The 24,255-nt window shown below is 38.4% G+C and overlaps 1 protein-coding gene across 1 annotated transcript in view; it reads right to left on the bottom strand.

Moving 5' to 3' along the window:
• Positions 1-24,255, bottom strand: part of LOC104622980 (receptor-type tyrosine-protein phosphatase N2-like) — a 43,890-nt gene that overhangs the window by 13,590 nt on the left and 6,045 nt on the right. Inside the window, exons 3-5 of the mRNA XM_010289918.1 lie at positions 22,634-22,796; positions 8,841-9,315; positions 1,253-1,507 (exon numbers count right to left, since the gene is read on the bottom strand). Coding sequence (XP_010288220.1) covers positions 1,253-1,507; positions 8,841-9,315; positions 22,634-22,796 — 893 coding nt within the window. The remainder of the gene's footprint in view (positions 1-1,252; positions 1,508-8,840; positions 9,316-22,633; positions 22,797-24,255) is intronic.

Consider the following 24,255-nt stretch of genomic DNA (forward strand, 5'->3'; position numbering starts at 1 on the left):
CATGCAATTTAGACATTAAGACATCAAAGCTGAAAGGGCAGAGTAAAGAGCACTGTATAATTCAGTATTGTTATTCTAACCCCACTTCGATAGCAAATTAATGCAAGATCAATATACAGAGTACTTCAAGAGCCAATGTAACACTGTTATTTTGCTAATTGTCAAATCTTCATATGAGTTTATCAATATCTATGCAAAAAAACAATAAAAGGGCTCTAGCTAGCTGAATGGACATTTACATTAAAGAAAAAGGAAACATATACATTCCTCATACACATTTCTGTGGAAGAAGATGACTTATTTCAATAGATATCATCTACCAAAACCATGTTACAGTTTAACTACAGTGATGATATCCAGTCACATCATTAACCGCAGTCAAATAATGCTGGTTTTTTGGTTTATGAACTGAGTCTTACTCATCTCTGCCAGCATGATTCAGGACAACCCTCAAGTATGCTCATTTTAATCTACAAAAACAACCGACAATTAAAATAACCAGAATATCCCTAACTAGTAAGGATTTCAGTATATCACCATGAAAAAAGACTGTAAGTTAAAAACACTATTTATGATTTATAGCACATGTTTTTGGTGTCCTACATATCATAACATTCCTAAATTAGACAATTTAGGGTGAGTGGTAACTTATGTCCACCTGTGGTATCAACTCATTAGTGTCAATTACTCTAGCTCCTGAATTTACATCACCAGGAAAATATGTGTCCAGACAGAAGTAAATAACCATAATAACTCTTATTTCCCTAAGCAGGAAAGGCAATAAGTAGTTTTCTACCTGTACCTAAGACTTTATTCTGCAAGTAGTCATTGTGGTACATTAAAGAATGATTATCAGTAAAACATAATTTTTTCCCCACATATTTCAAAATACATTCTTGGAATATAATAATTTTTCATTACCATTTTGCTTAAATATCTCATTTTCAAGAAAGGGAATTTAGACCACACACTATAAAGCAATTTGTAATTCAATGTAAATGGGTGTGTAGATTTATCTTGTTTGTGAAGCTTGAAGGACAAGGCTTCACAAACATGCATTTTTGGTAAAAAAAGTACCTGCTGCAAAAAGAAAACAAGAAAGCTAAAATTGTGCAGCCTTTGCAGAAAAATACAGTAACTTTTCCTCCTGTCTTCTTTAAAACCGAGTTTAAAAAGTTTAGCACTAACGAGAACCAATAAAAGAAAATCAGGATAGCTATCTTTTGCTGTACTTAACTCTTATAATTAATACCTGGTATATCGACGTTGTTTTCCATTAATCCAGTCTGAACATCTGCTCTTCCTTGAGAATCTCCTTTCTTCATTTGTGCTTCTGTTTTGTCGTCTTTAGTTTTTCCAGCACCCTTTTCTGTTTCTTCCTGAATTCCGGCGGTTTGAAGTGCATTGGCGACAGTATCAGCTATCTCATCCAGTTCTGTTGAGCTGAGATTCTCCACATTCACTTGGTGTTTCTCTAGGTCCTTCAATACATCTTTAATAAGTGTCTCTGGATCACGAAACAACATAAGCACAAGATTTAGCTGCGTACATGAAGAAGGTGTGCTTGTGTCAGTATCTTTCAGCCTAAAAGATATATCTTTTCCTTAACAGAGAACATCTGTTTTCCAAAAGAGTGCATACACATTTCATGCTGCCATCTTTACAGAAAACACAGTATATAAATGGATGTTAGACTTTATGACAAGGTGAATCCTTGTCAGGCGCCGAGGGATGTATGCCACTACAACCCAGCCAGCTGCCCTAGAGAGAGTGGCACAAAATTGTCACTGTTTCTTTACAAGAAAAGCATTGTTTCCTAGTCTAAACTGACTCAAAATATGAAGATAAGTGTTAAGGTAACTTAACTTTTTTTGGCTGCACTAAGTGCAAACAACACTACTTTTTATTAGAGATCATGCTTCTTTGGCGATTTGCTTTTTGTGAGGTAAATAGCTATATAGAGTTCTGGAAAAAAAAGTGTCAGATATTTTGTCATTCAATCAAAAAGCTCCTCTTCAATTAGAGGTGGATATGGATATATGTTCGTCATATTCATGGATATGTAATGGACAAACTTTCTAAATTGTATTGATTTCTCTTTGAAAATATATGATTTGTCAAAAGTGAACTTTACTGGTTTGGTTCGTCAACTACAAATGTTTTACCCATCACATTGAGGAAAGAAACGTTAAGATGACATTCCAGGCCAGGAAAAGCAAATGGACTCATACTTAGGGAAAAAACCAAACCAAACCAACAAAAACAACCTTGATGTGAAGAAAGTTTTGAAGATGAGGAAATTCAAGGACAATGGATATTAAAGGTGAGTTAGAAGACGTAGCATAACAGCTCTTCAGGGAAGGCACTTTTCTCACTGCATATATCCTTCAGGACCACTCTGTATAACTGCAAAAATCAGCCTAAGAATGAGACACTAAATGTAGGGCTTACTCTAGCATATTAAAACAATTTTCAATCATGCCTCTGTTCTGCGTATTCATGCTGATGAGGAATTTAGCATACACATGCATATGCATACAAGCAAGACAACTCTTTCACATACGCAATATTGCGTAAGAAGAGGAAGATAGGGACTGCTTTTAAATCACTGTTGAATGTATGAATTTATGTTTAAGCAGTTTGAAGGCAACATCCAACCTTTTTTCTTACGGTAACATTCTCCCAGATAAGCTCCGTGTTTGGGCATGTTCTTCATCATCTGTAAACAAGACTTTGCGACCATGCGGCCAGCTTTCAGGTTTACATGAAAGGAAATTAAAAAGTAAGTGTGCAAAGGGGAAAACAGTACCTGAAAAAGAGCTAAAGAGAAGGTTTTGCTTTTCACAGCAAAGAAGGAAGAAGTAGTTAGAGACTAGGAAAGAAGAAGTATGTAGAGACTCTTCTGCTCCAGGGAAGAGGCAGCAGAACATCTGCGATTTTGCAGGGAGACAAGAATCAAGGATTATTTGTCATTTAGAAGAAGAGGCCAACACCTTGGACACACTTGTCGTTTTTTGGACCCCTCTGTGTTAGCTGAAGAGGTTATAGCCTGCAGCTGACAATCAGCTTCTCAATGCCGTCTCAAGGCAGAGATTAATCTTCCCTGACCTGACCCATAATTCACCACTGAACTAATGCCATTTTCCCTAAAACAGTCAATATAAACCAAGATAAATTAAGCAGCTTAAGCAGTAGGTTTACTGTGGGACAAAGAGGGTTTTGACACATGGGGAAGGTAGTTCTTTGGCATGCATTCTTTTCCAGGTTAAAAGGCTACATCTTTCCAATTATGCACCATGATGATATTACAAAATTCTGCTGATTTCATTATAAAATTCAGCTAAGGTTGTATGCTGTGAACTTTTGAAATTTACTTTAAAAAGCATAGTTTTAAATACACTTAAGTATGACTACCAATAAAAAAGATAGGTTACATGTATGATGCTGCTTCAAACTGTGGCAGCCAACAAAGTGTCCGCTAACGAGAGTCAAAGACTTAATTTCATGATCTCTGACAAACTCTCTGGGCCAAGATATTTGGAGGCAGCAAAATTAGGACTGAAGTTTGATGGAAGCTGAGTAACACGTCACAGAAAACTTTGAATACTTTCCTTGTATTGTACCCTTTCCCTGTTATGAATTTAACAATGCAGTAAAAACATAATGACCAAATGCTTTTGTTTAGGAAGTTAATCCACAAGAGAAAATTAATCCAAACTGCAATAAAAATTTTCATTAAACTTGATCAAACTGAGTTGAAGGAACTTTTTCAAGAAGCACAACAGCTACCTGGAAGACGGCCATTTGCAGAAGAGGTTACACATAGCAGAAATGCAAGAAATTAAGCTGTAGGAAATACCAGCACTGCCAGATTACTGCAGAAATCTTGTGACTGCTTAGATATCATTTCTGTTCTTATGTTTTATAGAACTACCGGACAATAACCCGACAGAAAAAACTAAATTATTGAAGCAGAGCTAATAAAGGCAGCAAAGAAAAGACAGAATATATGTCAGTTGCAAATCAAAATGTATAAAGACACATTGCAAGGAACATCACAGTAGGAAGAAGTGTTCTTGGAACACTGTTTCATTACCTGACATCAGAGCATCTACAAAAGAATGAAAACTGTGATGACTTCAGTGACTTTCTTTTTCAAGAGTTTGCCATTTATACATTGATATCCAACAGCTAACAACCGATGAATTGGAATTTTTAAGGTTTTTGCAATCACCTGGGATATTTATATATGTCCATAATAATTTTTAGTGCAGATAAAGAATCCACCCCTGTATTTCTAAACCCCGTGTAAATGTGTAATGGTTTTTTAAAACATCTATGTCAAGAACAAAAGGCTTCTATGTCACACATCATTCATAAACATCTAATTTTAGGCAAAAGAAGAGAGAACATACCCAAAACAGCCAGCTGACTAGAGGCTTGAACATGAGTTTCCTACAATCCAGATTAGTTTCCTAACTATTAAATGATACTGACTGCTTTAGGATCACGCTCACCTTCCTACAATATTTTTAAAGCATTTTTTATTTGTTCAACTTCAGACCAGAAACCACATTTCTTTTCCCTTGACTTAGAACCCCTGCTTTCTAGTCATAACATGTCTAGAAGAATGTCATTCAGTTACTGTGATTTTCAAGCTATTAGGAAACATCTTACCAAGAAATGGTATTTATTAAAAAAATTAAAAAACATTTACATGCCTAGTAGCACTATTTCTTCAAAATTTTGATTCTCAGATTCTCAAGTTTACTCGGTGTTACCGTTACTTACAGTCCTGAAAGTTTATCTATTTTCTGAAAATGGGACCAAGATTCGTAAAATACTTCAAAAGATTGGTTAGTAATACTATGAGGTTTTTAGCAAAATGCATAGAGAGATATTTCAAGCAAATTCCAGCAAATGGAACAGCATAAGAACGATTGAATCGTTGAGTAAAAGTTGTACAAACAACATTAATTCATTAATGATAAAAAAGCTAGTGTAAATTACATTAATTCAGCAGCAAAATCAAATCAAAAGCAGCTCAAAATTATGATTTGGAAAATCAGCAACCTGAGGTTTCCAAGCTGAAAGCAAGTTTTGTGTCTCGGAAAAATAGTTTGCATCTGCATTTGCCTGTTAAATTTTATTTAAGCTAGTCACTGGCCGTTAAACCAATATTTGAAGATAAATCTTAAAAGATAATTGTATTTCAGGTCATGTGTAATTAAAAGGGTTAAGTAGCACTACTAGATTTTTGTTTATTTTGGTTGTTTCACAGCCAGCTTCCAAGACTACCTATGGAGTAACTCAACAATATGCAGTCAGTGCCGCCTTGTCATTTCCAGCCCATTTCATTATTTCCAAACTACCTTTTCTCTGTACCTATTATCTTAGACAAGTCTTATCTCTTCAGCCCACTCCCACAGGTTCATAGACAATAACAAAGGAGTCTCAATCTCAAAAAAAATGGAAATGGGGGAACAGGGTGGGGAATCACACGAGAAAATGAATGGCCACAGGCCCTACTCTGGATGATACTAACAGGCTCACTGCAGGTCCTCCTGGTTCATTAAATAAACCTGTTCTAGAGGAGCCTCCTGCTCCTCTGATGTGGCTGTTTCTGCCCTGGTCGATGCCACCTGGGTACAGTTCATCAAATGAACTCCTAAATACTTGTGTCAACGTGAGTAAAGCTTAGGCATTACATGCTACCTTTACTGAACAACGACAAGTGTGACTTCAAATGTCAAGGACCGAAGGTGATAACAAAGGTAGCAGGTATGAGGAACGGCATGTTTTCAGTATGCCAGGTGGAACAGTCACCAAAATGTCTGTAACAGCCTGGTGAAATGGCGATCTACATAAAGAGTCTTGCTAACTTCACGAAGTTACTGATATGATGTTAGTACATGCCCATGTTAAATATGGGTGTTTCCACTTCTTGTTAGGGCACCCGTCCATGTTTGTGTATCATGTGCATATTATTGGACAAGGCTGATACAGATACAAATATCAGTGCGTCTATTTACAAACACCTTCGGTTAATTTAAGGAAATTATGATGAATTCATTAAAAACAGAAAATATTGTTGGAGAAAGACCAAAAAGCAGATGGACACCACAATGGCACATCACTTAAGCAGCACATGCACTCAAACACGCATGTACCTGTGTACAGCCCTTAAACTCTGCTTGCCCCTTCTAAGTAGAATTGGCAATGCTCAGCCATATTTCGCCGGGCTTGTACAGCAAACCAGATTTCTCCCTTAGCTCCAGCTTCTGAACTGAAGAAGGCAAGCTGTCTTTTATAGTTGCCTTGGTACCATGATGACAGTAAAGGCACATATATCTTAGATGATGTCATTTTTAATATCAGCTTCACCAGTAGAATTCCCCTAGTAAGTAACAACAGCAGCTTAGCAAGGGAAAAGAGCTTTTTATTGTACAGCGTATAAATCATGCTCCATACTCTGCTGACACAACTGCCAAGGCCACCTTGCCTGACAACCCACTGCTACGGCAGCAGTAACTTTGCTAGTAGTGCCACAGGGCGGTCTGTCGTCTTCTACCCCACCATCCTACTGACCACACATTAGCTACCCTCAGCAGCTGAACACCATATGGATTGGTGACCATAGCTTTGCAAGGCAGAGGACGTACACAAATATCTTTTCTCTATAAACATGGAAGTTTGTTATCTTTTGAAAAAAAGACACCTGAACTACTAATTCTCTGACCTTTTCAAAGCAACAGAAAGAGGTATTCTGTAATATTTAACGCATCAAAAATGAGTAGACTAGAACAAATAATTTAAAACTGAGCCAAGTGCTAAATGCGGCTGGTGCAGAAGACAGATTGATTCCACTATTGCACAGTGCCTACAAAGGCAGTAGCCATGCACATCATGCTACTCACAGAGACAACAGTTTCCAAATCTGATAGAAAAATAACTCCACATTTCCTTCTCTTGTATTTCTCCCTTGGGGTGCCTTGATAGCTAATTTAACTGCCACTGTTTTGCAGCTATTCTCAGTGCTAATCTGTTCAGTACCTTCTGGATTGTTCTCCCAGTCAAGTTCCTTTGTCTAATCCTGTATGAGATGCAGCAGAGAACTGAGCTCATGTGACTGCACCCCATGCTTTCCAGTTTTCTGTGGTTTAGAGAGTGTGAGAGAGAAACGACCCACAAAAATCCTGAAGCACCAGAGAGATTGGAGAAAGGTTAAAAGCAGAAAGAGATGGTGCAGCCAGCCTGGCAAATCTGAATCCAAACCATCATCATTCCAAGGGACAGCATTTTAAACAACCAATACGTTGGGGTCTGTCCTCACCACTTCCTTATAAGACTATTAAGTTGCTCAAAAATACAATGGAAACCATATTATTTCCTACTCAAACAATCCATAATTTTATGTCTATGCAACATTTAAAAGCTAATGCAATGGAAGAAGTTCCTACAGGGCACATTATGTATGTGAAGTCAAAGTAGTACAACCCAATGAATTGTGAAATGTGTTATTCCCTCTAAGTGTTAAGCATTTTTTTCCCTGGTTGGCTCCTACCAGGAAAGGTGAAGTGGAACAGCTGGAGGATAATGAAACCAGCATGTGCCTAGTTTGTTTTGAGTCTAGCAACAAAATTGTCTAACCTGTGCAAGAGACTTACACTGCCACCTGGATTTGATTTTACATTCTAGTTCATTCCTTGAAACCTATTATCTCTAGGCACCATACCAAGAATGCTTTCATTTCTGAGCATCCTTTAGATTGCAAGCATTATCTTTCCTCTGCTGCAACTTTGACATTTCTGTGTGTTCTGTTTTTTAAAAAAACAACAAACAAAACGAATCAAAAAACATTAAACTTTATGGATGATAATAACTACTGAAGGAACTCAAAGGAAACCTCTTACATATCCCCAAAACCTATTGTGATAGTGCTGACTAGGGTGTAACAGATGTAACTGCTTGGCAATGGCTGAGGATCAATTCTTTCATTTTTCAGGCATTGTGAACCACTGGAATAACATTCATAGATAGATTATTTTAAAGAAACAATAAAGTGAATGAGTTATTTTCTAAGGTCTACCTGATCCCCAGCCATGACACAAAGACCCATCTTGTCGAGCAGCGCTTAAAGTGTATCACAGCATCCCGTGAGATGTTGCACCCCATCTTCATTTAAACATTCGTCAAACTAGCACGTACAAAAGAAATCAGCATCTGGTCATTGTTAAACTGCATTAGTAAAAAAGATGAGAATCCAGCAAAAAGGTTGTTTGTTACAGAATGTCCAGCCAAAACTACATGTAACGCCACATTCTTGTATTATTCTGGGTCCACCTATCCACATAATTGACAGACTCCTCCCCTCTCTGTGTTCTGCGCCAGAATTTATCTCAGTATTAATTTCTGTGTCTAACTTTGAATTTTACCCACGGTCCTTGAATTTCTAGTTAAATCAGAGAAATGGGGCAAAACCAGGCGTTTCTATATTACCTGTACATAGCGTTGGATGCATGCATAAAAACAGATTTGATAGCAAAAATAGACCCATAATTACGTGTTGTTTGTAAAAGGGTTTGGAAATATAACAAGTTTCGTAAATGCTACGTCTTACTGAGTGCCATATATTTCTTCATGCATATGGAAGGTGGGTTGAAGAATGTGGGTAGATGTTTGCAGGGAAAGATTATTACTGGGAGTATTATGGCAGATATAAATATGCCAATAGTAGGAGATATACCAGAATAGGCAATTTTTTTTCTTTTTTCTCAAAAATGCTCGGTGAACATGAAGGAAACTTCAGATAACTTAAAATAAGTAAATATCAACTTTACCATCCACTACACTCAGAGGGTCCTTTGGATCATCCTGGGAAGCAGATTTATGATTCAGCATCTCAGGGGATGGCCCCAACACTCCAGACACAGGTCTTGGCTGGAACAGCTTCTTCATTTTAAAATCTCCTGCTTTTGCTTCGGCAAAATTTCCATCAAAAGGACTGACTTGTGGAGAGTAGAATCTATCAGCATGAATGTGAGATCCTTTAGTCCTGCTGTGAGAGCTTTTATTGTTGCTCTGTGCTGACAAGTTCTGAGTGATGTACGTATGCAGTGCAGCCATCAGAGTTTTTTGGTCAAGCCCCATTTCTGACTCTGGTGAGAACTTGTCTGGCTGAGGTCGGTTGAAGGTCCTCCCACGGAGATTTTCAGCGTACTGTTGATGGGATGTCGATGCATGGGCCAAAGGAGGTCCTCTTTCTTTGTGTTTTTGCATCACATAGTACCTGATAGGATCATTATAGACGTAGCTCTAGAGAGAGTAAAAGGTGGAAAAAAGGGTGGGATCATTATTGCTTTGTAATGATTATTATTATGCAGGACTCATAGGCATAAGCCTTAGTGCTTTACAAACCAGGAAAACAATAATTAGAATCTGTAACGTGTATGTAGATTGCAAACCTCAAACTGGCAAATTTGCTTTAAAGAGGCACTATCACTTTGGCACAAATGTTGTAAAACTGTTTATTAAATTATTAAAAAGCAAGAGAAAGAGATTAGAGAGAGAATGATATAACTCAAACTTGATGTTAAGTATGTATTAACTATTTGTATTCTGTCGGACAAAAAAATTTAGTAAAGCCACTTTCCCTTCGATCTTACTAGACTTATGAGAATAACCTTTTTTTCAGGTTACTTACCAAAAACTAGCAAGTCAAATAAAAAATGTCATTTTTTAAAGAACGTCAAGAAAATGAAACAATTCTTTTGCATACATGAAATACTTTGCTCTATTTCAAATGAAATATTTTATTTTTTCACTAAATTAAATCTCTAATCAGTATGTCCTCTGACAGTATAAAGAAATGTAAAAACAGCCTTTAAATTGGTTTTTAATTTGTTTATTATTTTCAGGTAAAATAACTCAACAAATTAAGCAATAATGTAAAAAAAGTTCCAGTCAAGCTAAAATGACGTTTTCATTGAAAAAGTGTTGGTAAAAAAGTGGAAAGGTGGGCTGGCACTAGAGTTTTCTATTTTCAGTTTCAGATTTTCAAGGATGCACCAGATAGGAATCTAGCATTGCAAGACAACATGTATTGTTTTCATTGGCTTTTTCTGTTGTTGTTGATGAAGAAATTTAGTTTTGAGGACAAATTCTAAATTCTCCTTAAATTCTTTAAGCCTTTATCCAGCACATGAAACAATAAGCTCATTAATTGGTATTATTTACTATAATTTAGTGCTAGAGACATTTCTGTTATGATCACAATCTGAAGACACGACTTTTTGTTTTTATCAAAGTGGTTCCACCCTCGTAAATAATTTCAAAAATCATGTTCCTTCACTCTCCGCTAAATACAAAGTTGAATTGAGAGGTTTACTTATATTCAGAATTATTCCAATTAGATTCTTTGTTTTTCTGCAGAGTCTATACGCCCTAGAGGAGAGCAATTAGTAGAATTCAGCCAGAAAAATCATTATTTATGTATTTCCTAATGGACTTTGTAAAGGCAAAGTAAGTAAGGCTGATAAGCTATTTCAGATATGAATAAAGTCTTTTAGATTTTAGCTAGTTCTTTATTTATGGACAATAGTTTTGCTCTCCATCTGAACAATTTTATTGCTTCTGATAACAGTCAGTTGATTTTATAATATATATTCATACCCCTTGCTTTCCAAGAAGGTTATCTTCCCCGAGAGAAATGATTGAAGAGGTTCATTCCGTGATTCCATATCATGATTTGTGGATTTATGGCTTATGCAACTTTATTACAGAAAAAAATGCGCTTTGACTTCTCTGGCTTGTGATCCACCAAGGCAAGGCTTTAGACTTCTGCAGGTGGTCTTTAACATAGAAACGTGTTTTGTTAATGCCAAGAAACTGGGCTAGAGTAAGGCAGTGTCAAAGAATACGGAGCTAGAGCTCAAGCAGCTTTGTCTACGAAACATTTTCACGTCCCCTGGGAACCGCATCAAACAGCAGCAACGCGGCTCCGGTTCCGCGCACCAGCTGCAGGGTATGCGCGGCTCGGATCAACACCGGGAGGGGAGCCAGTTGTCAAAATACAAGTTGAATGCTGTTTACGTCCTTGTTAGCAAATCCTAGATGTGAAAAACTACTAGCTGTATGAATTTAACTCTCAATGTCACTGAGTCTTTGCGTGGGGTAACTAACTCTTTAATGATGCTCACGCCCTAGAAGGAGCTGCGGAGGATGACACAAAGCAGTCCCAGACACACCAAGTGGTTTACAGAGAATCCACATAAACTGTCACCTCCCTTTCCCACTCCCATGCTCCCTACCTTGCCATCTTCTGGAGGACCTTCTGGGGACACGGGAAGGAGGAACAGGGAGCTGGGAAAGGGAGAAACGTGGCAAGGGGAAGAGGGCATTCCCTGAGCCATGGAAAGGCATTAGGTCAGCGCTGTTGGATCTCTGTCCTACATCCAGCGGCTTCTTTTGCCTCTAAGGCTTTACTAATAAATCAAGTCTTTGAGGGGGCAAAACTGCTAGACACTCTCAAACCACTTGTGAAAAATTAGGGTCAGGAGATGTGGGCTGGCTTTTGATGAGCTATTTAACAAGTCCAAATAACCTTTAACATTAACAGATCTGCGATTTCCTGCTCTTGCAGATGACAAGCACATGGAGAAAGAAAACACAACAAAACCACCAAGCGATTGTACACAAATTGGATACAAGCAAGTGCCAGCCCTGGGCTCGGAGCTGCACCTCCATCAAGGGGCATCCTCCCAGCAGCTTGACAGGTCACACTTCAGGTAGTAAGGGATGAAATACTAAAAGTTCTAATTAAAGTACAGCACTGGCAGCTCAGCTGGCTTCACAGTGCACTCGGATACCAGCCCACCTGATGTAGCTTAGTCTGACTTAATTAAAGGGGGCTCACAGCTGTATGGCGTGGCAAGCCCCAACTTGGATGAGAAAAAATCCTCTTCCTCAGCCCTCCCATCTCATCTCAAACAAAACACAGCACCAAAAATCTATGTGCCAACTGAAACATGCAAGGTGAAATCCAAGTAAAATTGCAGCACGGATAAATACAGCCCTAGACTACGGGTTTGCGCTAAGTGGCACGAGCAAAAAAAAGTATATTTTTTACAGAAAAAGATAGGAGAAAAACGTGTGTTATACGCAGTTTAGAATTCAGTGACAATTTACATCTTAAGTTATTAATAACAGTTGCAAAGCACTGTGATAATCTTATTTGAAGTGTTTTTGCAATCTAACCTCCTGAACATAGACGTTGCTAGTTTGACTTCGAAGTTAAACAGCATAATCCATGGTCAGTGGAAAGAAGAATCTGTAAATTCCTTTCTTTGTGCCTTTGGAGAAGCTGCTAACATTATGGAGAAGCAGAGAGAAACAGGGAGCAGGAAAAATTTAAAAAGAAAATTCATTTCTACATTGATTAAACTGGATTTGTATAAAGCAGTTACAGTAATTGCAAAAAAAAAAAGACAAACTTTAAATGAAATATGCAAAAATAAGAAAAAATATTCCAGTTACTGTATAACTGGTTTATACTAAATAGGGCTGGAATACAAGTCCCTATTACTAGGAGCGATACCTTTTTTAGAAAGATAAGATACTGTTCAATTATCTCATGTCACTGATACAGCATCTTTAAAAAGTACTCTGAATTGCTAAAAAACTCAGTTTAAAAGAAATCTTATTTCTCCACCTGCACAAGATTCTCCTCTTCTTCACCACCTTTCAAATAAGCTATCTCAATAATTCACACTTTATCAAAAACCCCACACACTAACCTTTCTGAACATGGAATTGTCAGAGCAATGTCTTGTATGGTTTATGTATGTAACTGACATTTTCTGCATGAAAGTTCACAGAAGGGCACATTAAATTACACCCTGCAGATGCACTGTGCAATAGTCTATGGACCATATGTTCTATTTAAAAAAAAAATAATTTAAAAATGGGGCAGGAGTGGGTACATACAACCCAAGGCACAGATAAATGCTGTTCAATTTAACCACAAAGGGGGAGCTTGATTTTAATATTTTGCCCAAGTGCAGGAAGAATGGAATTAAATTTTTGACAAAGAATTTCCTTTCTTGAGGATACATTTGCTAAATCTTGAAGACATACAGAGCTAACAAAAAATCCCTTAAGAATGCATAAATTAGAAATCTTCCTCCCTCAATTTCATTTAGCTTTTTCTGTTTGATGCATTTTCAGATATAAATTCATGTATGCTACCACCTAAATTTGGTTGGACCATGATTCCACCTACAATACTTAATTTACTGTGCCTATTTGAGATAGTGGCAGCATGCTCTCTGAAATTAGAAAAGAAAAACACAACGAACACTGGAACCAGGTCCTCCCTCACCAATGGTGGGATAACGTAAAAGTTTCCAAAGGCTATCAAAAATGAAATTAAACTGTAAATCACTGTGTGGAGTGGAAGTTTAACTTTTTCCACCAGAAGCATTCTAGATACTTTGCGAACCACACACACACTTGTCTTGTGTAAAGTCACTACACGGGGAATACCAGGTACTCATGTGAACCCCTAATTAAACAGGAGCACAAGTGGCACTGCCTGGCTGCTAGATTGGAGTGTGGGCTGTGCATTTGTACACCTCGATTTACCTTTGCCTTGAGAGAAAGCCAGCCAGCCCTGGAACCTGAGGGCCAGATGGGTGTCGTGGAGTGGATTACAGTGCAAAAGTCCGTGGGATGGAGCTGCGTAAGTAGTACAGCTGTGTCCTGAGGGCATCACAGCTGAAGTAGCCAGACCCGTGCTAACAAAGCTGTAATTCTTTCAGCCTGTGAGCTACTGTTCCCATGCAGTGCAGGAGGATGTCTTAGCAGGCTTCTGGCTAGCTTCAAGCTAGCTGAAATGGGAAACTCCTCATTACAAGCCTGTGTGTGCTGTAGGCACGTTGTTACAAACTGCACCAAATTAATTGTTAGGTTTGTCTGAAAATAATAGGTAAAGACAGTAAAAGAATTCCATTTTCTGAGGAGTAGTGGAGAAAAAGCTTTTTCTACCAGCTGATAATGACCTTTTCACTTACTATAGATAATGATATCATACCACGCAAGAACTGACTGCATAAAGCCCAAGAACCGGGAAGACTAATTCAGAATACAGAAACTGGTAAAGGGGCCAAACTAGTTGCCTCCTGCAGCGATGGGACAGCATCAGGCCATGGTCTTTTGACAAATTCACAGGCTTAAGGCAACTGTCACCATTACAGTCATCTCATCTGACCTCCTATTTCACTAATAACTTTCTGTAACTATCTCCTATTTTCTTTCTGAAAATTGCAACTGTTTTGAAAGCATTTAAGAACTACATCAGAGAAGTAAAGATGTCAAAGATTATTAAGTAGTTTGCAGTGTCAAAAGCTTGATCAAGCAAAAAGGGTCCTCAGAGTCCCCTTTGATCAAAACTAGTGATGACTTTGCTTCCTAATTCTGGTTGTGAAACTGCAGTGTAACAGGATTGTCTGGGGTTTGACTGTATACTATTCAATAATCTACGTGGCTGTAACTTCAGCTGACAGAGATTTAATGACAGAGCAGCGTATTCTACCACTCTTAAACAAAACCACCCTCCAAAACAAAAGAAAAAAGAGAGAGGATAAATACATTGGTTTACTTCATGTATAAGTTACTATTTAAGAAAGTCACTTTTAAGTCTCAAATATTCCTAGCCACTCTTGGTCTGCTTTGGGATGCTCTTAGCTGCATGCCTATCCTTCAACCTTCTCCAACAGACTATCCTGCATAAATAGTTTTTATTGTTAGTTGCCATTTCTTGAACTGCTGAGGAACTCGCTAGTTTTAGCTTCGTAACTAGCTGCTAGTTGTTCTCTCTCTTTCTGACAAATCTCCGTCCTATGGGTTAAAACAAAGTTTCTAAAGCATTTCCTTTGGTGGAAAAGGAGCACTGGATTGTCTTTCCTCAGCACTCATCAGTAGCTCACCGCAAACAGAAATGTTAGTTTTACACATCAGGTGACATGATAACCTGCTTGTCCCTACACATCAAGGAACAGAGAAAAATGATGGGTGCATGAACCCCAACAAAGTGTGCCAACAAAAAAACCAAAAAAGTGCCACGGCGCCCATGCCTCAGCTCCTCCTCAGGCTGAGCCATCAGCCATGACGTCCAGGAGTGCCAACCACCTTTGGGTCAATGGGACAAGCTCTCCGGATCACCCTGCAGATTGAAGGGGTTACTGCCTACAGGGGTGTGGGATTCCTTATGGGACGCCAAGAAGAGTATCTTGTCATTGTACAAGGCATATTATGGGATGTTTGGAGAAAGAACGAGAGAGGGGGGGATCAAGGTGGATTGGGAAACAGCTGTGGGAAACAGCTGGGGTAAACAGAGGGGAAAGGCAGTAAAAGGGACCGGTAGGATGTAAGCAGGCTGGCCAGTACACCTGTGTGACCCATGCCGTGTGTCTGATCACCACAGTCTGCCCTGTCTTCTCAACAAACTTAATTTATAACTATTTTTCTGGGTGAGAAGCTCTCTCTCCTGCATGCACGTGTGTGTGTTCATGGTGGTCTGTGTGGCAACGACTGGAATCGGACCACAGGTCCCGTGGTGCCTATTGGCAGGACCTGCTCCGCCTGGCTACTGGCTAGCTGTGAGGACATGGAGCTGAAGCAGCTTCACCTCTGTTCGGCTACGGGGCTCAGCAGCTCCCTGACATTACTAACAGGAACCCATAAGTGACAGTCAACCCCCAGTGGATGGTAGAAATTGTGCAGCACGGCCATCAGTGCTGAGAGATATATCAGGGTTTATCAGCTTCCCTTCTCTGACAACAGTTTGCTCATATGCCAATAAATCTGTTACTTAAGGTTTCAGTGAACGATGTTTAAACACATTTTCTGTAGGCATATGCTGGTATATCAAGTTAACTCATTATCTAAAGATGATTTACATAGAAACATGAAGATTTTCATCTGCCAAAATTTGAGCACATTAGCACCAATTCAATATATTTGTAAGTAACATATGAATCTAGAGACTACTTTTACCCAAAGAAACGCAAGGGGATAGAGTTCTGCAGGATCCGTGTCTATAACATTGCTTTACAACCCCATTGAAAGCAACCAGCCATTACCTGGACAGCTGCTAGAGGTAAGGTGAGGTGTTTTTCTCCTCAAAAAAAAAAATTGTTGCATTGTCCTGCAATGTAAACACCAGAACACTCACACAGTGGGTAGATAAAATAAGTTTAAACTTCTGTGAACTCTATCCCCTCATTTGGTAAGTATGATCTAAAAATAAATATGGAATACATATTAAAATTTCTACCAGCTCCACCATCTTCTCTTTACTCAGGACAGTGTATTGAACTACAGTGACTAAATATTTGCAAGACAAATCGCAAACTTGCAGCAGAAAGGACAGAAACAAACTCCAAACATACGGTATTTGGCAAAAACTAGTTGACTTTGAAGTGGTGAGAAGGGATCTGAAAAAGAAGCAAATCCTATTGTCCAGTCAGTATTTGAGATTTTAAAGCTATCAATCTATGTTTCATCTATGTTTCATAGAAATTAATGAATTGGTTTTTTTAAATAAGCCTCCCACCCTATAGACATCATCTATAACATCATTTCTATAGCACTTGTATCTTCAAATCATTGTACAAATAATTAACCTTCACAAGATTACAAATCTTTACAAGATGTGTGATAAGGGAAATTACGATTTCAATGTTAAGATGTGGAAATGTTGTCACTACATCATACGTAAACTGATAGGCTGTAGGTCAAGGTAGGTGTTAGGTCTAAGACTTGAAGTGCATGATACTGGCATTGGAATCTTCACTTGCCAAATTACTAAGCTCAAACATTGAATCAGAGATCACTTTAGATTGCCAAACTGTATTTACTCTGCAAACAAACTGATTGTGATTTTGCTAGTATTTGTAGCCGTGATTCTGTTAGATCTTCAAACGTTCTCCGAGAAAAAAATTGCTATCTAGACCAGATTCATGCAGGACTGACTATACCACATCTAATTTTATGTATTTAAATTAGAAAAGATCTACCACAACTTGGAAAGTCCTTTTTTCTCCCCACTGATCTTCAGATGAGTTTAGGCTGGCTTGCAGCAATACAAACATCTGTATTCGGTCAAATGAATTCTGCTCCAGTGCTTATGCAGTTTTGGTTTTCTTGTTGGTTTTTTGTTTGTTTGTATTTTTTTTAAGAGGACTTTAATGTTTCTATTTTACTGAAAAGAGCCATGGCAGGGAGAATGATCCACAAGATGAAATACTTATTTGTGATTTGAGGTTTAACTTTTAGTCTACGGTCTACCAAAAAATTCTTGCATGACCTCAGAAAAGCTATCCAATCTGTCTGTGACATAGGGGTCTTACTTCTTCCCTACTTTGTAATGGCGTTAGGTAAATAAATGCATCAACACTTGTGAGGTGTTCAGGTATTACTCTATTGGTTGTTGTACAGATATGCTGATAGAGGGGCAATTCCGTAGCTTCAGGAAGACACTCCTTTATCAATTATTCCTGATATTTTTATGAACGTGTTTATGCACAGGGTGAATTACATTTTTCTTACTTATATACAAACCCACGTATATGAAATATTAAATTTTACATGTATATCAGCATAATTTAAATGTATACATTGCAGAAAGGTTTTTGACTTTTCAGCGGTCCGCCATCAAATCAGTTTCTAATGATCTTAATTCAGTACTGTATTTTAATCAATGTTAGATAAGTATGGGTACTGCTTTTTTGAATTAAAGCCCCAGATTAAAATAAGCAATGACTGCATAATTTCTTACTAGTTAATCAGAGTAATTATTATTTGCAGATAAGTTCAGAGTACATCTTTGAGCACTTGTGCATTCAGATTTTCCAAAATAAAAAATAATCCTTTCTAACAATTATCACACATTCTAATTCTTTCAGGAGATCAGTTACAAAGCATCAAGCAATTGATTTTCAACCCAGAAAAACTATGAGTACCCCTCCCAAAATGTGGAAGGGGAAAATAGGTGGAAGCTTCCCTCTTGTATCAATGACTAAAATATAAGCTTTACCAAATGCCTTGTCTAGCCTTTGCACCCTTGTAGATTCCAGCAAACTTACTCTGTCACAAGTTTTTCTTTTCACCTTCTCCCTTTATGGCACCATTGCACTGCTGAGCTATCAAGCACCCACATCCCTCTGCCACTAACCAGCCACTTCTCTGCTTCTTTTTCCCTTTGTGATTCTGCAAAGACCTTTAACTTCATTAGCGACTTCTTCGATGTAAAGATTCTGGTTTTTTTCCAGAGCTTTTGCTTTAAAACTTGTAAGAATACCTGAGACTTGGAGATTTCTGCCATCACAATATTTATACATAAAGTTTACCTCAAAAATGAATGCAAGTAAGTGAAAACTAGAGAAACAGAAAAAGCAGAAAATGGATGAAACTCCCTGAAGACTCTGAGATAATTTTTATCTCTTCCTCCCTACACTACACACCAGGGCCTGAATGGCACATCACCCTGAGGAAGACCTCAGCAGGTGGTAGGACCTCAGAGGCCAAGTCAAGATGAAAGAATAAGAGCAATTACATGCCCTAAAAACCTAAACCATAAACCAGAGACTCCTGCAACAAGAAATGCAGCACCAGCACGAGCGTAGCAGGCAACATCCTTACTCCTACATCCTCTCCAGAAAGTTTCCCGGAGGAGCCGATGGAGCATCCAGCCCCAGAGTAGAGCTGGGAGCTCGGAGGAGCGAGGAAGAGGGTGTCCATCCATGCGGCGTGGTGGACACGATCGCTGCCTGCTATAGCCTCTGGCCAGGGCTAGGTTACCAAAGCAGCGCGCTTTTGCCAGCCTGAGGCAGTAAAAAATTCACAAGTCAGGCTACCAGAAGGAAAGAAAATACGTAAAAGTGGTAGCTAGTTCAAGAAAAAAGCAAGCGGTTCCAGCTAAAAATGATAGCTAGTTCAAGGAAATTTCCAGGTGACATATTTTTATTTTCTTGCTGATTTTGAGACTTTTAAGTACAAAGAGACACTTTTGAAAGAGATGTAATGTAAGATCGTTCCTCACTGCCTTCTCTAATGGCTGGTGAAAAGTAGACAACGGGAGTATTTGTTTCCGTACTGATCTTTTGGCTGCCTCTCTTTTTGCTTTGTTGTAAGGCTGCTGTGGACACAACTATTTTTTTCTTTTTCTCTCTCTTTTATTTAAAGATGCCCGCAAGGCTTCCCACATGCCCTGCTACGCAAACGCTCACACGGAGCTCACCAGCAGGGCTGCCACGGGCAGCAAGAGCAGCAAGCTCCGCTTCCACAGCCACCAGCCACGTGCTGTCCCTCCGAAGGCAGCAAAACTCTGCTTCTCACTTTCTGTAGGAACGTCAACAGCGTAGTGGTTTCTTCAGGCTTTTGGGTTTGAGGTTTTTTCTGTGAGGGCTTTGTTCTAACTGGAGGAGAGAACAGCAAGGGAAGTCACACGTGATTTGAAGCCTCTGCATTTCTTGCCTCAGTCGATAAGATAAACTGAGCTTTCGCATTATGTGCGTGTGCCTGGCTATATGTTATTTTCCATGCTAAGTCCAGGTTTGGCAGAAAGGAATCACAAAGACTGATAATGAAGCATTTTGTCAATGGTAAAACCTTCATTAGGCCCAAGTGGAGGGAAAAAACTAAACACAGAACCCCACTAGCTAATGCTTAAGTAACAAATGCCACCAAGTGCCCATTTTCTGAACAACTCTTTTCAGCTGAATGTTCTTTACAACTGTAATCCTCAGGAAACAGACCCACCAAGTCTTCTGATTTATTTATCCATGGGCAGACTCGTTATCAACTGGCTAGATTACACCCTGCAGTAGATACTGTCTAAATAATGAGAAAAAATTCTAAGTTAGTGATGAACTTCAAGTGCTTCAAAAATCACTCAAGAAACTCTTGCAATAAATGGCAGACGTTTTAGGAATTTTAGTCCATCATATGATTTAAATTTAATAGTGTTATTTCTGTCACTGTTGTATTAAGCCTCAAGCTGACAGCTCTTTGAACATGGGAAATAGGAAAAAAGCGACCTGTTTTAGGTTTTGTCATGTCTTATTTTACAACTTTATGGAAAACAGTATGTGTGCTGTCTACTTGGTAATGTTGGAGCTCTGTAGTTTTATTCTGATAGTACATGTGGAAAATAGTGGGAAAACTAAAGACCAAAAGTTTGTAAAACAGTTTGATTAAAGATTTTTATGTTAAAATACTAAATAACATTTTCGGAGCATAACAAATATCTTAAAGCCTCTTTGTCTTTTTCTTCTTTTCTCTTACTCTTGGCCAGAGTCCACCGATGACAGTTTTGGAACAAATCAGAACCCACTCAGGGAGTCTGCCTAAAAGCACTAAATTTCTGCAAGATTCAGCTATACTTCATAGCAGGCAAGGTATCAAAGCAACCAGAGCAGTGCTACATCTACTGCCCGACAGCAAGCATGAAGTGACAGAGGTAAATATACATTATTTTTAAGAAGGGCAAAGGCCCAAAACCTGCAATTCTAAGTTTAAATAGGGTAAAATACCTCTGTCTTACCCTTATTTTTAATCAGAAGAGTGACAGAAAGTTAAAAAGATAAGATCTTGCTACAATTATTTAATGTAGGTTCATAATTTATCCATATATAAAACACAAAAATAAGGGACCAAGATTTTGTCGAAGCACGCAGTTAAAGTGCATAAGATAGCCATTTTTGATTTCAAGTGGTATAACCATATGAAATGTAGCTCTTGCAGTTACTTTCCTTCCTACTCTCTTAAAATCATTAAATTTTATGTTTTTTTCTGTTTCCCGGAGTAGCAAAAGTCCTTGTTTCTCTTTTGTTTAAATGTTATTCCATTAATGACCCAATGAATCAAGGCATAAATACAGTGTTCCTCTTCTTTCTTTTTAAAGAATAGCAGTTGCATTTGATTTGCAGAGGATAGAGAAACATCTCCAGGATCATTTAAAATTCGTGCTTGATTACCAATTTTTAAGATAATTTTCCTTTTTTGTGTGTGTTTTAATTTTAAATTATGGGTAACACATCTGACTCAAAGTCTGTGGTTTTAAAATGCTCCTTAGTAAATAGAAATGTACAGTTTGCTCCCATACGTGCTTCATTTCCAGATTTTCTCCTCTTCATCCCACTCCCCCAGGCTTCAGAGTACCCATCTCCATGGCAACACTCGATAAGATTGGTGGGTGGTGTTATCACAGCAGGCTTCCCCACAGAAGGTCTCAGCCATATGGATTATTTATGAACTTGCATGACAGTACCAGACCCACTGAAATACTTCTTGAGCAAGTTTTCTTGTCTCTGGAAGCCAGTGATTCAAAGCAGGGCATCCTCACCGCGGTCAGCACCCATGAGTAGAGAGTGGAGGAAAAATACCACGAAGGTGGTCACTCACCCATCCCCAGAGCTGCCTTGCCCCTGCCTGCCAACCTCTCTTACCCCAGATGAACACCTAATGACATAGGCCGTAAATCATAAGTGTTATGCACGCCAATCAATGAAATTGGAAACTTGTGGCTATTTCAGTTCTACCATGACTAAATAGTTGATATAACTGATACTGTTGTTGGGAGCTGCTATTGCAGATACACTGCGGTAGTTCTGTGTCTCTGAGTTAGTTCCTGGAAAAAATTAGCAGTTTGGTTTTGGCACTATATTTTCTTCGCCTCATTTCTTTCCTAAAACTTCGGTATATTTTTTAGCTAAGGTTGTTGCATTTACGCTGTATTAACGCAAATAGCACATAGCAATTTTTTGAAAGGATCACTTTAATAGCAGAACATTTCTTTAAAATAATAGAGTGCTTTGGATAAATGCAATTTTTAGCAAAAGATATAGGGTTATAAGGGCCTATGATATGCAACCACTTCATCCAATCATTTTTATAAATTTATCAAGATCCATCATAGAGCATGACAGATTTTCCTAAGAAAGAAAAAAGTTGTTTTAGCTCTCAAATAGGCATTTGTGTGGTTTTTTTAACACAGACAATACTCAAGATTTAATGGTTGTGATTTATCTTCCTAGCTATCCGTGTATTTATAATGTATATATATGAACCTTAACTGGTCATTATAAGCTTCCTTTATGATCAGTAAGAAGTAGGAAATGTTGAGGCACAATTCATCAGATCCATTATCAAAATCTGCTCAAAGGGTATATCAATTGTACTCTAAGCAACATAAGCATCATCAGGAATCCACAGCGTAGTTCAGCCAGCTTTTTGGAGAAGAGCGGTTCAGATGCTCCTCTCCAAAAAGAAGGGTTTCAGATCAGTCAGTGAAGATGTTACCACCTTTATCTCACTCTTCCTCCTTCCTCACATACAATCCATCCCTAATTAATGTAAAATGCTCCAGATTAGAAGAACTCTATCATTTACAATGCTGAAGCTTCCTCAATTTATTTGGAAATAACTTGGTGGATGCAGTTAGATAATTGATTGGAGGAAGCAGTATGAAACAATGTCTGGTCTTGAGACAGAAAGGAAAATGGAAAAATGAAGAGAATTCAGAGAAGAAGGAAGCCAAAATCACAGGATGTAGGAACCACATTAAAAATACTACCTTGACAGAAACTTTGTCATTCATCTTCCTCGGATACAAACTTGTAGCTGCAGACTGGGAGAGAATACGGAGATATTTAAGATATTGCTGAAGAGACTTGGCCAAGTTCACATCATTTTCCAGATCGTAATTTCTTTCATTATCTGCATTCTGTCCTAAAGCCCTGCACGGCAAAAGCAAGGAAAGGAAAGTTACCAGCCTGTAAAACATACAAAATGCCCACCTAAAAAGGCACTGCAAACCACTGAAGTTAGTTCCATACATGACATAAAAGTCACTCAAAAGCTTCGCAACCACAAAAGTATAGAAAATTCAATGTTTCAGCAAAAGCAGTCAAAAAATCTTGCACTATTAACAATTTATTGCATGAATCAAAGTTAATGATCCAACAGTAAATCAAATAAAATGCCTACATCAAGGCAAAGCCATATTCAGAAGAAAAGAAAAAGCTTGAAAAAAAGAAAATATGCATGATTAAATTGCACCCCAAAGAAACATGAGATGGTTTTAAGATTTTAAAAAATTGCTGGATGATGATGAGATTCAACATCAATTTGGCCCTGCACCAATTTACAGAATACAGCAAGACTACTGGATGTGCAGAAATAACTGAGCAAGTTAGCTCCAGCAAAAGGCTTAAAAAGCGAATAATAAGATGGAATAAGTATCTCTTCTGATCTTCTCATGTGTCTGGGATTCACCGAATAGCGGTGTTTCCTGACTGATTTGCACAGATCTTTGTGATGTTTGCAAAGAAAAGCTAAAAATGTGATTAAACAGCAGTGTAGAGGTGTTTATATGGGATTCAGAGCACTGTGTGCCATGAATCTGAATTATTACTGGCTCTCCTCATCTATCTCAACAACATGTCAATGATGATGATAATTTAAATGTCAACACCAGTAACTATTTCATTCCTTGTGCAAGAAAGCAGAGAGAGGGTTCCCAGTCTGCTTCCTTCCCTACGAGTGACACGTCATTTTGAGGGAAATCACCTTTTTGGTGTCACCATTTCCTACCCACACACTTCTTAAGTGAACAACTCCAGGTGGAAGAGCTTTCCAGCTCAGGGAGACGAGGCATCATTTGACTTTCAACATGTCCATGTCACTGTAAGCAAGATTTTATTCTACCAGCCCACGTCATGGTGCCTATGTAGGGGCACATCTTGAGAGAGTACCATTATGTCATTTTCCAAATCTCGGGTTTAATTAAATTACTTTATGTGCAAAGTAACAGACTTCCTTCCCTGCTCACAGTTGTAGCAAATGCAAGTCCCAAATAATGTAATACTAATAAATGTAATTAATAATCTAATTTACTATGGTGGCATGGCAACCAGTAATGCTCACAGAGTTGCTCACTTTGAAGTACCAGAAAAACCCTCCACCTCTCCCCAGTATAAAACAACCAGCTACCCATCAGGTACACAAACTCTAGGAAAATGAAGGTTTACTGCACAGAACACTATAGTGATCTTGATATAATTCACCATAAATCCTGCTTTCTTCTCATGCTGTTCATATTTTTCTCTTATTCCAGAGCTCTAAATTCTGCCTGATGACGGGGGGTGGACATGCAGGTAACATCACCCACCTCCTTTGCAACTTAAAGCCAGACTA

Source organism: Phaethon lepturus, unplaced genomic scaffold, assembly GCF_000687285.1.
Source record: "Phaethon lepturus isolate BGI_N335 unplaced genomic scaffold, ASM68728v1 scaffold8736, whole genome shotgun sequence".
Classification (NCBI taxonomy): Eukaryota; Metazoa; Chordata; class Aves; order Phaethontiformes; family Phaethontidae; genus Phaethon; species Phaethon lepturus.